The sequence below is a fragment of the Sodiomyces alkalinus genome (genome assembly GCF_003711515.1).
Source record: "Sodiomyces alkalinus F11 unplaced genomic scaffold SODALscaffold_3, whole genome shotgun sequence".
NCBI lineage: Eukaryota > Fungi > Ascomycota > Sordariomycetes > Glomerellales > Plectosphaerellaceae > Sodiomyces > Sodiomyces alkalinus.
Window position 1 is genome coordinate 1639703 of NW_021167081.1, and position 14368 is coordinate 1654070.

The 14368-nt window shown below is 56.7% G+C and overlaps 6 protein-coding genes across 6 annotated transcripts; 4 read left to right on the forward strand and 2 right to left on the reverse strand.

Annotated features, from left to right (window-relative positions):
- Window positions 1-34: 34 nt before the first annotated feature.
- Window positions 35-1553, forward strand: SODALDRAFT_293634 (DNA glycosylase). The gene is made up of 2 exons (XM_028608721.1): window positions 35-236; window positions 296-1553. Exon 2 carries the CDS (start codon window positions 474-476, stop codon window positions 1497-1499), a length of 1026 nt encoding a protein of 341 aa, XP_028467782.1. The 5' UTR covers window positions 35-236; window positions 296-473; the 3' UTR covers window positions 1500-1553.
- Window positions 1554-1700: 147 nt separating this feature from the next.
- Window positions 1701-3399, reverse strand: SODALDRAFT_332127 (hypothetical protein). The gene is made up of 2 exons (XM_028611622.1): window positions 2793-3399; window positions 1701-2691 (listed from the first exon to the last, which is right to left on the reverse strand). Exons 1-2 carry the CDS (start codon window positions 3047-3049, stop codon window positions 2067-2069), a joined length of 882 nt encoding a protein of 293 aa, XP_028467783.1. The 5' UTR covers window positions 3050-3399; the 3' UTR covers window positions 1701-2066.
- An 895-nt stretch (window positions 3400-4294) lies between these two features.
- Window positions 4295-5054, forward strand: SODALDRAFT_142862 (hypothetical protein). Its single transcript, XM_028606806.1, has 3 exons — window positions 4295-4318; window positions 4442-4666; window positions 4727-5054. The coding sequence occupies exons 2-3, from the start codon at window positions 4538-4540 to the stop codon at window positions 4919-4921; spliced, it is 324 nt and encodes a 107-aa protein (XP_028467784.1). The 5' UTR covers window positions 4295-4318; window positions 4442-4537; the 3' UTR covers window positions 4922-5054.
- On the forward strand, window positions 4844-6570 carry SODALDRAFT_142868 (hypothetical protein). The gene is made up of 2 exons (XM_028606807.1): window positions 4844-5045; window positions 5107-6570. Exons 1-2 carry the CDS (start codon window positions 4960-4962, stop codon window positions 6365-6367), a joined length of 1347 nt encoding a protein of 448 aa, XP_028467785.1. The 5' UTR covers window positions 4844-4959; the 3' UTR covers window positions 6368-6570.
- On the reverse strand, window positions 6475-8799 carry SODALDRAFT_332130 (LMBR1 domain-containing 1). The gene has a single exon (XM_028611623.1). The coding sequence runs from the start codon at window positions 8562-8564 to the stop codon at window positions 6774-6776; it is 1791 nt and encodes a 596-aa protein (XP_028467786.1). The 5' UTR covers window positions 8565-8799; the 3' UTR covers window positions 6475-6773.
- A 276-nt stretch (window positions 8800-9075) lies between these two features.
- On the forward strand, window positions 9076-14176 carry SODALDRAFT_377874 (cft-1). Its single transcript, XM_028614940.1, has 5 exons — window positions 9076-11403; window positions 11490-11806; window positions 11859-12032; window positions 12117-13371; window positions 13442-14176. The coding sequence occupies exons 1-5, from the start codon at window positions 9249-9251 to the stop codon at window positions 13945-13947; spliced, it is 4407 nt and encodes a 1468-aa protein (XP_028467787.1). The 5' UTR covers window positions 9076-9248; the 3' UTR covers window positions 13948-14176.
- Window positions 14177-14368: the final 192 nt, after the last annotated feature.

A 14368-nucleotide genomic window follows, 5' to 3' on the forward strand; every position in this document is an offset into this window, starting at 1 on the left:
CCTCTACCTTACCTGAGGCAACAAACTTGACCAAGCCGAATTTGGGAGATTGAGTCCTGTCATTTCCGAACGATTCATTGACATCGTCAACATAGACCTTTCCCCGTCGCTTCACATTAGCTGCCTGTTTTGTTTGAAATATTCAAGATACGCTCCCACAACCCTTTTCTGAGGCTTCGTCCGCCCCATCTACGAACAGGTTGCCCCTACAGACTTTATTATTATTTACCTGAAGAGTGAGCCCCTTAATCCTTCAATCCCCATGCTGATCATTTTTAAGACTGACTAAATCTAGATCTTTCTTTTCTTTATCTTTTTATACCTGCTCCTCATTTTTGAAGAAACATTCGCACGCTCTTTTTGATGTTGGTGGTCTGGTCATCAACACGACGTCCTCGAGCTTAGTACACAGAGTCTGGGTAGACGCAGAGCTTTTGAACATCCAACTACTAGAGTCAACGGCCAACGCAATCATGAAGGAACAGCCAAACGTCGAAGAAGCTGGAGTCAAAACGGCGTCCTTTGAAGGGCGTCTGCAGCTCCAGGATTTCATGCACTGTCCGGCTGTGGCCTCGCCCTCACCTTCACCCGGCCCGTCAACCTCACTGTCGCCCATCCACCGAAGTCCCCGTCTGATTCGTGCATCATCCTCACAAGCCTACCAGTCCTACCCCATCCCATCCTCATCCTCGGGACCAAGCCCTCTCCAGCGCAAACCATCCTCATCATCAACGTCCACCCCACTCGCCGCATCCGCATCCCCCTCAACCTCCTCAAAGAAACGCAAGCGCAACACCTCAGGCTACGCCCCGCCCTCAACCTACGCCCACCTCCCAGGCCTCACCGACTCCCTAGGCCCCAACCTCCTCATCCTCTTCGTCGGCCTGAACCCGGGCATCCGCACCGCCCAAACAGGCCACGCCTACGCCCATCCCTCCAACCTCTTCTGGAAACTCCTCCACTCCTCCCGCATCACCGACCGCCTCGTCCCCGCCTCCCTCGACAGCACCCTCCCGGTCCGCTACAGCCTGGGGCTCACCAACATCGTGGCCCGCCCGACCCGCAACGGCGGCGAGCTGCGCCCCGCCGAGCTGGACGCCGGCTTCGCCGCCCTGGAGGACAAGGTGCGCCGCTGCAGGCCCGAGGTCGTCTGCCTCGTCGGCAAGTCCATCTGGGAGAGCGTCGTGCGCGTGCGCCGCGGGCGGGCGCTCGGGAAGGGGGCGTTTTCGTACGGGTGGCAGGACGAGGCGGAGAATATTGGCGCCCCCATTCCAGACGAGGGGGCGGGGGGGGATGGCGGTGGTGGTTGGAGCGGTGCGAGGGTTTTTGTGTCGAGTAGCACGAGCGGATTGGCTGCTACTCTGTCCCCGGCGGAGAAGGAGAAGATATGGAGGGAGCTGGGGGATTGGTGTGTTAAGCGGAGGGCTGAGAGGGCCGAGAGGGCCGCAGAGGCAGGGCCAGAATCGTCTCTAGGCATTGAGAGGGTCGAGCCGGAGTGATTTGTACTTGGTTGGACACACACATGATAAATAGATGAAAATTACGACGCAGCCATTGGATTTATTAAGCGTCAGATCCTGGATGTCTATGTGTTGGCACATGAAGAATATTCAAAAGTGGCATTGACTGTAGATGTCTTCGCCGTAGGTCTGAAAAGGACCGGCTCGCGACAACTAGGGAGTATCAACACACGAACTGCAGCGTCGGTCATGAAAGAAAATCTTGAGGAAGTCTTCTTAATGGTATCTATCGGCCCGTCAATCCCAAACACCTCTTAACTCCGGACATTGCGAGGCTAATTGTACATGGGCATGAGAACCATGCATGGTCATCTCCGCGCAAAGACGAAGGTCAAACAGACAAAGAAAAAATAAGAATAAAAAGGAGGGGGAAAGGATTGAAGAGAAAGGGGATATCAAGCTTGTTAACCTGCCCCTGTTCAACACATTATGCATCCCGCAAACGGTCTAGATGATAGGGCCTTCTCCATAAAGCTTCGTAAAGGAGCAAAGGAAAATAGATACGATAAGAAAGAAATATGGGGAATAAGCCGGCAAAAGGCCGACTTAAACCATGAAAACAGCAGCAGCAGCAAAGGCTACCGTTGGCCACCAACCGAGGCGCTGCACCGTAGAAGAAATGCTCGCGTTCGGGTCCATGAGGGTGGTATCGTCTGGCAAAGTGCCATTCAGTAGGATGGTACTCTCATTCTCGTAGTCGGCGACCTGGATGACGGAGGTGTTGAGATGAGCGAAGGAGCCGTTCCCGACGAGGTCATCCAAGAAGAGGTTGCGCTCCTCTTCGGTGGAAGGCTCGTCACAACCGCAAGGGAGATCTTCGGCGCAGCCGCACATGACGGGCTTGGTCTGGTTCTCGCTGGCCGACTGGTTGAAGAATGTGTAGTCGTTCTCCCAGCGGTAAACATTGATGCTGCGCTCCTCGCCGTCTTCTTCATCGTCGCCACCACGGTGGCCACCTCCAAAGCCGCCGTAGTACCAGTAGCCGGGCCAGAAGGCAAGGGCAGCACCACCGATGGCGAAAGGAAGGATGGCTGCGCCTGGACTCCGGTTGCCGGATCGATAGGGTACGGCGGCACCGCCTCCGTATCGTGGGTTCGAGGGGCTGCCGTATCGGGGCTGGGGACCGCTTCCTGTCCTAGTGCGGCCGCCTAGCGGGCCACCGGTTCTGGGTCTGTTGAGCAGAGGGGTTGGTTGTTAGTGAAACTGCCGAGGAAAACAAAGAAATCGCCACATGAGGAACGGATTCCAGATGGATCGAGGGGTCGAACTTACGCTGGGGATGAACCGCCGCGAGAACCACCTCCGCCGCGAGAGCCGCCGCCACCACCACCTCTGCCTCCTCCACCGCCGCCGCCCCTGCGCTTCCATAGCTCTTGGGCTTGAGGGTCTTGTCCGGCATCATCACGAGGGACGATCTCGAGTGCTCGTTCGATATGGACATTGTCTTGGTTCGGCGCCGCGATGGCGATGGCGCTGGCCGAGGCCGAGCTCGCTAGGGCTACCGCGAGGAGAGTAAAATGGAACCTCATGGTTGCAGGCAAGGTTGGGCGAACCCCACAGAATTGCGGTAGGATCTCAGAAAATTATTCAAGTTGAGAGTCAAGTTGAAATTCAGGATTCTTTGGGATAACGCGGCTTTGAAAATGCGATTGCTAGGCCGATCGATGTTGATGCGTCTCGAGTTGGATATGATTTGGGTATTGAAAAGAGGGTCGAGAAGTCGGCCGTCCTGCTCGACGAGACGAGGTATTAATGACGGAGTGAGTTATTAGGGTCGGTCAGTCACCACCTGATCCGCAAATTAAGTCCTTCCCGGTTGCAGGGATTGAACGTAAGGGTCGAACAAGGGAAAGGCAGATTGGAGGCGAATGGGGAGATGTGTGGTTGGTCCCTGCTATCCGAAGGAGGCGGTGCAATTTACAAATTCTGTTGTCAACTTCACCATCGATCCAAAGAAGCGGCAGGAAGCAGGGATCATATGCCAAGCTACACCGCAGTGCGCCACGAGGCCCACTTTAAGATTAGCCGTGAGGGGGGCAAAAATGGAAAAAAAAAAAAAAAACCCTCCGTTTGGAAGTACGCCACAGTAATTAGCTGCACGTACAAAGCTGTTGCTGCCCTTATTAAAAAGTTGCACCTGGAGGAGTGGCCATGACATGAACGAATAATCAGCGCATAGTCAGGGACATACGACGTAAGTGTGTTAGGCAGTCTACACGACGCTACATCGTACATTCGTTGCCACTTCTTTTCCTAAGGTACCTAGGTAAGGTAGTCACTGACGTCAGAGTGGATGGCGGGTCCGATGGTTTCGTCGAGGGCAAAATGTCAAGTGCGACTGACACAAATTACAGACGTCAACAACCTGGGGAAAATGGGGCAAAGTGAAGACGTCGGTCCTTCCTTTCCCTTCGTATGACATTACCATCTTTCTTACGCCGATACAGCCTCGAATCCTTCTCTACACGTACACCACTGCAGCACTGGTTCACCTACCAAAACAACCTTCTCGGACAAAGCACTCCTTGACCTAAAACGTCCAGTGGCTCATTCCCTGCATGTGCCAATTCTATGTTCGAATAATCACACCAGAGGAGAAGATTGTCGTTTATTGGCCTGCGAGGTATCCGGGTTGTCCCGACACAACTATCCATAAGGTATCGATCGGTATGCGTTAGGATTAAGTTGGGCTTCGGTGTCTTAAAACTACCGTAGGGCTGGCTGCCACGTCCCAGAGGGTCCAATTTCGCGGGCCATTGCGTTTATTCCGGATCCAGGGGTCCAGTGCTTATCTTAAGGTAGGTAATACAGATGCACGGATGGGTGTTTGGGGTTCTCCGATGTCTTGATTACCTGTGACACCTAACCTCTCAGTTTGACATTGCCCCATAGCTGAGAATTTTGCCATTGCACACGTGTAGATTCCGATGGCCTGGGGAAGGACACTCTGCCTCGCGCCAAGTACCCCGTACCTACAAAATACCTAGGTACGGAGAACATCACCCCGAGGCCACCTGATGGCTCCACTTTCACTCGTGCTCGTGCCCACTGCCTGCAGCTTGCCGGTGTGCTTTCGTCCTAATCACGTCGGACGGAGCACATCTGAACCTGGGCCAACTCGAGGCAGTGCAATTATACGTTTCCAGGTACCAGGTACTCTGATATACGATATATCCAAGTCGTGGCTTACTTACTCGCATACCTAGACACTTCCCCGTGTGCAACCGATTCGACTCTTGTACCGCCGTCACTTTCTCAGCACTACCCATCCCATTTTGGCATCTCCAGTCATCGCTTCGACTTCTCCTCATCCCATTCGCAGGACAGATCGAGGGTTATCGTCTGTCGCACTCGCACCAGGGGGGGGGAACCCTTCAACGCCCTCTGGGTCCGTCTTCTAACCTGTACCTTGCTTTCTTCTGTCACTGCCGCCCCTGCCATGGCAAACGAAGACAAAAGTCTCCTTGATAGGCTGAACGCCCTTAAGGGTGGTGATGCTGGTATATCACTCGACCGCTCATCAAAGTAAATTCCAATTTCTCTCGCTATAACTTCGCCTTGTGTCACCAGGCTAAGTCATTCTAAGCGCCCTCAATCTCCCACTTGGCATAGAGCGTGCCAAGCCGCCGTCTAGGGAAGATGCCCTAGCTGCAAGGCTGAAGTCCCTCAGGAATACCCCTGACGGGGAAGGCTCATCGTCTCCTCGGCCGGCCAACTTTGATCTCCGGTCAGCATCCATGCTATCACAGCCAGCACCTTCAAGTCTGCCTAGCAAGCGTACTGGCTTCTCGCCCTCACCGAAGCCCACCTCACTCGATCAGGTATCAGCGCACACTTGCACACTGAACCCAGAAGATGATGTCGGCGAGGATCCTTTGCTGCAGACGGACGATCAGACCCTAGAGGACCTCCTTCGAGATGAGGACGTCACCTGTCATGCGCCAATCTGGGGTAATGATCCCACCCCTGAACCTGGCCGCGTGGAAGCTCTCCTGCAAGAACTGTCCCAAGACATCCCTCGGTCTTCACCAGGGGAGGGAGTAAAAGAAACCACCACTGCGAGTCCGGATACTACAGAGAGAAAACACGAAGACGACGACGATGCCGGCTCAGATGGCTCGGATGATTCGGAAGGGCAGAAGATGTCACTCGACGTTGACATGCTAATGTCCCAAGCTCTTGATCAAGCGAAACTCGAAGCCAGGCTGAACCCAGACCCGGATGGCTTGGATTCTGCTGCCAAGGAGAAAGACCCCAGCTCAGCTGACGAGCCTCCTCCCACTGAGCAACGAGTCGGGGTGGACCTCTCCCTCCCCTTTGTGCCCTCCGCCATAAAATCGGCGACCTTGCACGAAGAATCCGACGACCTCGCCGCATCTCTCTCTCTCCCATCTGTACCAACCACAAAGACCACTACCGGCCCGAAATCGTCTTCCTCCGCCAACCTAGAAACCGACCTCGCCGCCCGCATGGCCGCCCTCCGCCTCCCAAGCAACAGCCCGAAAACCAACACCGAAAACGACGGTGACCACGACGATGAGAGCGGCGGTCTCGGCCTTGGCCTCCCCTCTGTCCCGACTGCCAAACCCACCGACAAGACCGTGGAACGCCTGACCACCAAGACGGGCTACACAGACGACGACGCCGACACGTGGTGCACCGTCTGTTTAGAGGATGCTACCCTCCGTTGCCTGGGCTGCGACGACGACGTCTACTGCACGCGCTGCTGGCGTGAGATGCACGTCGGCCCCTTCGCTGCCTTTGACGACCGCACTCACAAGGCCGTCTTGTTCAACAAGGACCGGAAGAAAAAGGAGCCGAAGAAGAGGGTGGCCCTGGGCGCCTGATGTCCCGGATTCCCTTTGCCCCCTTCGCCCTTCTGCTTCTTCTTTTTATTTTTATTTTTTTATGACTTCTACGGACTACTTTATTGCACGAGAGTGATATCATGATGTATGACAATTGAATTATGCTGTTCATGTGTTCCTCATGGTCAATACGAAACAGACCGCGACTCCGACGCTCTGCCTATACGAACAGAAATGCCATCTTTTGCCTCCTTTTTTTTTTGGTGCTTGCGCATTCATATTCCCATTACCCACTTGATTTCATTCCCACTGAACAATTTCCCTGACCATGATCCGTAAGTCCCTAATCATCCTACACAGTGGCATTTTCCGTCAAAACAGATGTTGACTCGAAAACTCGGTAATCTCACAAGCATACGCAAAACGCAAAATACAAAAGTAAATTTTAAGCCTGGGACGACCCAGCACCGTTCCCACCGGCCTGCGTTCCGTAGCTTTGGTTCTTGGACCCCCCCGTCCTCCCCGTGATGTCTTGCCAGCTAGCACCGAGTCGCCTCCCCGTGCTAGCGAGCAACCCTTCCTCCTCGTCGGCCTCGGCGTCCTCGTCCATCTCGTCCACGTTGAGTCTGGGCGTGCGGAACAGACCGGTGACGAAGACGATGAGGAAGACGGAGAGGAAGGCAAACTGCGCCCAAAAGTCGACGGCGCCGAAGAAAGGCCACGTGATGGTGATGCGATTGAGAAACTCGGACATGATAGACGGGGTGCACACGGCGCGGGCCTCCTTCTCGAGGGCCTCGGAACAAGGGAGGAGGTAGTCCGGGCGGTCGCGGCAGTTGGGCGTCTCGCCCGGCGAATGAGGGGCCGAGCACCAGGTCTGGGTGCCGAAGAGGGCGTACTGGGGCGCGATCATGGTAACGACGGAAAAGTTGATGGCGAGGATGATGAGGGCCAGCATGACGGTGGCGATGAGGAGGGCCTGCGGGGCGGTGCGGCCTTTGCGGATCTGGAAGATACGGACCCAGAGGAAGCGGATGCCGATGGTGGCAATGCCGGAGATGGAGCTGCTGAAGAGGAACAGGATGAGGAGCGCCATCAGAATGTAGTCGACAGGGAACGCGCGAGCCGACAGGAGGAAGATGGAGTTGACCGGTTGGAAGATGTGGAGGCGACCGATGATGTAACCGCACTTTTCCTTGCAGAGCGAGTTCTTCGCCTTGTCGATGCCCGTGATGAGCATGGAGACCCAAATCAGAACGGACAGGAGGAGCAGCAGCAGCCCGCCGAAGAGCTTCACGGGCCGGAAGACAGCGCACACTTTCAGCCATGCCTGGTAGATCTTGCTGTGGCCTTCGCCGGCGGCCTCGGCGGCGATGCGCTCGCGGCGGCGGAGGGTACGCTCCTCGCGCATAAGTGCCTCGAGCTCGCGGCGGTCCTTGGGTGACATGCCCTCCGGGCGACCGGCGTTGCGCATCTCGAGCTGGCGCTGGCGCTCCTGGTTCTGTTCCAGGGCGGACGCGGTGGACTCGGAGAGCTGGGGCGCCGAGATGGCGGGGGCCGACTTGACGAAGGACATGGGCAGCAGAGCGAGCCCGGAGGCAGTGTAGACGATATAGAGCAGGGTACCAATGGTCACGAGGAGTCCGAGGGCGAACGCCAGGGCCTTCTGGCCATTGTTCTGGGCGAGGATGTGCTTGAAATAGTCGAGATCCCAGCGGGCGCGGTCATCATTTCCGGCGGCGGGGACGAAGAAGCCGACAAGGAAGAGAATCAGAACCAGGGCAATGAAGACGGCCGTGTACTTGAGGGCGCTGCCGAGACGGCTACCAAATGATCGCCCTTCCTCGATCTCGATCTCATCGTATTCCTCGAACCAGAAGTAGGCTAACGGTATGATCAGCAGGCACAGGAGGGCATCGAAGCTGTAGAGGGAGTAATAGACAATGCGGAGCGTCAGGAGAATGTCGTGAACGCGCTTATCGGTAGCCCAATCTTTCTTGATGCCTAGAGAAGACGAACTTGTTGACGAGACCAAAGCAATGTCGACGGGTAGAAGCAGCACTGTGGCGAGCAGGGCCGTGAGGCTGATAATTGTGACGATGCTGACGACGACGGAACGTTCCCTCGGAGCCTGCCAGGTGAAGGTCGTGATGATGGCGGCGACGAGACAGAGAGCAACAGCGACGGCGTAGGCGACCCAGATGAGGCTGGTCTGGAGGAGGCCGGCACTGGCCATGGTGGTGAAGGTTGACGCGAACGTGGACATGCAGAGGTGTTGTGTGCTTTGATATTGCAGAATAGAATAGAAGGGAATTGAGAAGGAAGAAGAGAATAAAGAAAAGGAAGGGGAAAAAAAGAAATTATATAATGGTGAAGAGACGGAATAGACAACCCATATCCAGGGAAGGAGGGATGATGGAAGGGAGTTTCCTAGGGTAGTTTCCTTCCCTGCCTGATAATATGGAGCTTCGCGGTCAAGTTGTTTTGGTTGTCTGTGACGCAATACTAGCCGCAGAAATGCGGGACTCTCGTAGCCAATCATAGAATGTGTTGGAGTAGAACTGGATGAACTTTATTCCCGTCCGGCATCCATGCCTTCAGGGGGGGTACGGAGTACTTGTTTCTCTGTACCTTCGTACCCTGGCCAAGGTACGTACGTACTCTGTACCTTAAGGTACCTACCTTACTGTAAGAGATATCATATCGTACCTTACCTTAGGTACCTTTTTTTCTAGCTTCTTTCTCAAGCTCGTCGCGTCGACAAAACCACCAAATTATCCAAGTCGAACAAACGATTGACCTGCCCAACTGTCTGTATTTCCTCTTCCCTACAGGCCGACGACTGCCAACGACTGCCACGGCCCCAGACGATGCCTGGCAGAGGTGACCGTTACAATTGTCGCCTGCTGAATCGTCCAAGATGCAGTGCTACACGGAGCTCGTGCCTCCCACGGTCGTGAGCTGCGCCGTGTCGCTGCCCTTCACGTCCGCTCACAGCGAGAACCTCGTTGTTGCAAAGGGCTCACTGCTACAGGTGTTTGCTACCAAGACCGTTTCTACCGAGATAGACAACTCCCAAGCCTCCGCGACGCCGTCGGTCAAGCCAGTCGAGACGTACGATCGCCGGCTCAACGATGGGGATGGCCTCGACTCTTCTTTTCTCGGCGGCGACGCCATGCTGCTGCGAGCCGATCGGACGACAAGCACCAAACTCGTTCTCATTGCCGAATACCCACTTCACGGGATTATCCGGGGCCTGGCCAGAATCAAGATCCAACACTCTAGGTCCGGAGGAGAAGCGCTCCTCGTCCACACCCGAGTCGCACGCCTCAGCTTGGTTCAATGGGATCCCGAGAGGAATGGGATCGAAGATATATCGATTCACTACTACGAGAAGGACGAATGGCAGGGAGCTCCCACCGACGGGCCGTTGCGGTTCCACGGCAGCCAGCTCCAGACCGACCCGCAGTCTCGATGCGCCGCCCTCAAATTCGGCTTGAGGAAGATCGCCTTTCTCCCCTTCCGACAGACCGATGAGGACATAGATATGGGTGACTGGGATGAAGACGTGGATGGCCCGCGGCCGGAGAAAGAGTCGTCCGCGTCGGTTGGCGCGAATGGATCTGGCAACAACGCCAACAACAGCAACAACAACAACAACAACAACAGCAGCAGCAGCAGCAGCAGCAACGCCGTCCCTCCAGTACCATACACATCCTCCTTCGTCCTATCGCTGCCCCGGCTGGATCCCGATCTTCTTCATCCCGTGCATTTTTCCTTTTTGCATGAGTATAGAGAGCCCACATTTGGCATCATCTCCTCTACCAGCCGCCGGTCCAACGTTCGGCGCCTCGGCGACCACTTCTCCTACAAGGTCTTCACCATTGACCTGCATCAAAAGGCCTCCACCGCCATCCTCTCCGTCAACAACCTGCCCCAAACCCTTTTCCAAATCATCCCGTTGCCTCATCCCATCGGCGGCGCCCTCCTCGTGGGCTCGAACGAGCTGATTCACATTGACCAGTCTGGTAAGGCCAATGGCGTGGCCGTCAACCCGTTCGCCAAGGAGATGACCCAGTTCCCGCTCGCCGACCAGGCTGACCTCCAACTGCGCCTGGAACACTGCAGCGTCGAGCTCATGTCTGCCGAGACGGGGGAGATGCTCATGGTGCTGTCGGACGGGCGGATGGCCATCGTGTCGTTCAAGATGGACGGAAGGACGGTGGCCGGGGTCGCCGTCAAACTAGTCCCCGCCGAAAACGGCGGCAACCTTCTGCCCTACCAGGCGGCCTGCATGGCCAGACTCGGCAAGAACAGCTTGTTCGTGGGGAGCATTGGGTCCGATTCCGTCGTCCTCGGCTGGACTAGGAGACAGCTCCAAGCTGCCCGGAAGAAAGCGCGGTTGCTAGACGACGCGCTCGACTATGACCTCGCCGACGGAGACCTGGACGATGAGGACGAGGACGACCTCTACGGCGAGGGGCCGACAATAACCCAGTCCGCGGCCGCCGGTATTGATGCTTCGAGGGGAGGGGACCTCGACTTCCGCATCCACGACTCCTTGGTGAGCATGTGTCCTCTCATGGACCTGACGCCGGGGAAGCCGAGTTACCTCCCGGGCAGTGAAGAGGCCAAGAACTCGGGGGGGGTCAGGGCGGATCTTCAGCTCGCCTGCGCCGTGGGGAGGCACAAGGCCGGCTCGCTTGCCCTACTGAATCGGAACATCCAACCCAAGGTCATCGGCCGCTTCGACTTTCCCGAGGCGCGTGGGTTCTGGACCATGCGTGTTCAGAAGCCGATTCCCAAGTCTCTTCAGGGCGATAAGGGTGCCAATCTGGCTGTCGGGGACAACTATGATTCTGGTACGCAATACGACAAGTTCATGATCGTATCCAAAGTCGACCTGGATGGGTACGAGACTTCCGACGTCTATGCCCTCACCGGCGCCGGCTTTGAAGCCTTATCTGGTACCGAGTTTGATCCGGCGGCTGGCTTCACTGTTGAGGCCGGTACGATGGGCAACGATATGAGGATCATCCAGGTCCTGCGCTCCGAAGTCCGCTCATACGATGGAGGTACGTTGGTTTGACGAAGACTACCTTAGGCGGCGCCTGGCTCATCCACCCCGCCATCGTCACACTGACCGTTTTTGTTTGCGCAGATCTTGGCCTCAGTCAGATTCTACCCATGTTAGACGAGGAGACCGGAGCAGAGCCCCGGGTCGTCAAAGCCAGCATTCTAGACCCCTATCTCTTGCTGGTCCGAGAGGATTCGAGCGTCCTTATCGCCCAGATCAACACGCACAGCGAGTTGGAGGAGATCGACAAGGGAGACAGCACATTCACCTCAACCAAGTGGCTGACTGGCTGTCTCTATAAGGACAACCGAGGACTTTTCGCTCCTCTTCGGACAGACAAGGGTAGCTCGGACGGCGAGAGCCCCTTCATGTTCCTTCTGAGCACCACAGGAGCCCTTTATGTAAGTGCCTGCTTCTGAAAGCGCCAGGGCTATTTCCAACTAACAGTGGCAGATCTACGGGCTCCCCGATCTCACCAATCCTGTCTACGTCGCTTCAGGTCTATCCTACATTCCGCCCATGCTGTCTGCCGAGTACTCTGTCAGACGAGGCACTAGCCAGGAGGCCATCTCCGAACTTCTCGTGGCTGACCTCGGAGATCAAATTGCTTCGTCCCCCTATCTTATTGTAAGTTCCTCTTATATATGTGTGTGTGTGTGTATAATTCCTTCTGCAACTTCATCTGCTAAGGCTCTCCCTCCCCCCCCCCAGCTGCGTCATCCAAACGACGATATCACAATCTATGAACCTTTCCGTCTCCCGTCGACAGAGTCGTCTTCAGACCTAGCCAGAACCCTCTACTTCCACAAGGTCTCAAACCCGCACATAGCAAAAGGCCCTGAAACCCCTGAGGAGACGACAGACGATGAATCCGTTGAGCCGGCCCGGCCCGTTCCCCTCCGATCCTGTGCCAACATCGGCGGCTACAGCGCCGTCTTCCTATCGGGACCGTCTCCGTCGTTCATCATCAAGTCCAGCAAGAGCGTGCCAAGGGTCATGGGCCTGCAGGGCCTCGGCGTCCGCGGCATGAGCCCTTTCCATACCGAAGGCTGCGAACGCGGCTTCATCTATGCCGACTCGAAGGGATGCGCACGCGTCACTCAGCTCCCGACAGACACCAGCTTGGCCGAACTGGGCGTCTCGGTGCGGAAGATTCCCCTCGGCGATGCGGTCAGCCACGTCGCCTACCATCCGACCATGGAGTGCTACGCCGCCGCATGCAGCGTCACGGAGCCGTTCGAGCTCCCCAAGGACGACGATTACCACAAGGAATGGGCCAAGGAGAACTGCCCCATGCTGCCCACCATGGAGCGCGGCCTCGTCAAGCTCATTTCCCCGGCGACGTGGACCGTGATTGACACGTTCGAGCTCGACCAACACGAGGTAGCCATGTGTATGGAGACGCTGCACCTCGAAATCTCCGAGGAAACCAAGGAGCGGCGGATGCTGATCACCGTCGGTACGGCCGTCAATAAGGGAGAGGACCTACCGATACGGGGCCGGATTCTCGTCCTGGACGTGGTCTCCGTCATCCCGGAGCCCGACCGGCCGGAGACGGATCGCAAGCTGAAGCTCATCGCCAAGGAGGAGATACCACGGGGCGCCGTCACCGCGCTCAGCGAGGTCGGCTCGCAGGGCCTCATGCTCGTGGCGCAGGGCCAGAAATGCATGGTCCGCGGTCTCAAGGAAGACGGCAGCCTCCTCCCGGTCGCATTTTTGGATATGAACTGCTACGTCACGGCCGTGCGCGAGCTCCGTGGCACCGGGTACTGTCTCATGGCTGACGCTTTCAAGGGCGTCTGGTTTGTCGGGTACTCGGAGGAGCCGTACCGTATGACGCTCTTCGGGAAGAGCAGCACCACGCTACGGTGCTTGACCGCCGACTTTTTGGCTAGCGGGAACGAGCTCAGCATCGTCGTTTGCGATGAGGACGGTGTTCTACACATCCTGCAGTTTGACCCTGAGCGTGCGTTCCGATCTTCCCTCGTTCGTATTTTCTAACGTATCTAACTAACACATGATTTATCCATACCCAGATCCCCGCTCCCTCCAAGGCCACCTCCTCCTCAACCGCGCATCCTTCTCCGCAGACCCCAACCACGTCTGGGCAACCCTCAACCTACCACGAGCCAACTCTCCCTCGTCTCCGACGACACCATCAGCCTCCGACCCCGCCACGTCCTCCCAGGTCCTCCTCCTCGCATCCCCCTCCGGCGCGCTCCACGCGCTCCACCCCATCTCCGAGCCCGCGTACCGCCGCCTCACCTCGCTCGCCTCCTCGCTCACCAACGCCCTCCCGCACGCCGCCGGCATGAACCCCAAGGGCCACCGGCTCCCGCCGCAGGACAACGCCGCCCGCCTCCCGGGGGTCGACATCTCGGCAGGCCGGTCGGTGGTCGACGGCACCCTTCTTGCCCGCTGGACCGAGCTCGGCGCCCGCCAGCGGGCCGAGGCCGCCGGCAAGGGCGGCTACGCCGATCCCGCGGATGTTCGCGCCGAGCTCGAAGGGCTGCTTGGTTGGGCGGGTTTCGCGTACTTCTGAGCCAGCGGCTTCTGGCGTCTCGGGGTGTCTCGTCTCTCTTGGCTTGGCCTGCGGTCGATTCGCTTGTTTGGCCGATGAGGGACGAGTAACCTTGTCCATCGGATTTTATCCATGTCGTGGTAGCAAATTACAAGGCCTTGGAAATTATGGAGCATGGATAACATGTTTCTACGTAGTAAAAAAAAGCTCTGTCACAAGTTTTGAAAAGGAACTCTTTGCACCCAACCCTGTTATATTTCCCATGCTATAACCCAACAGCGTTACCCCATTGTGCTTCAAAACACAGTATTCCCAAAAGCGCTGTGGCGCTGACCCATTCGATGTATGCATACAAGTAAGTTTCCGAACAATATCGCCCAAGTCTCTTATGACACGTCCACCTCATATTCCCATCGCTGGAGGTTCCATCACACCCAAATTT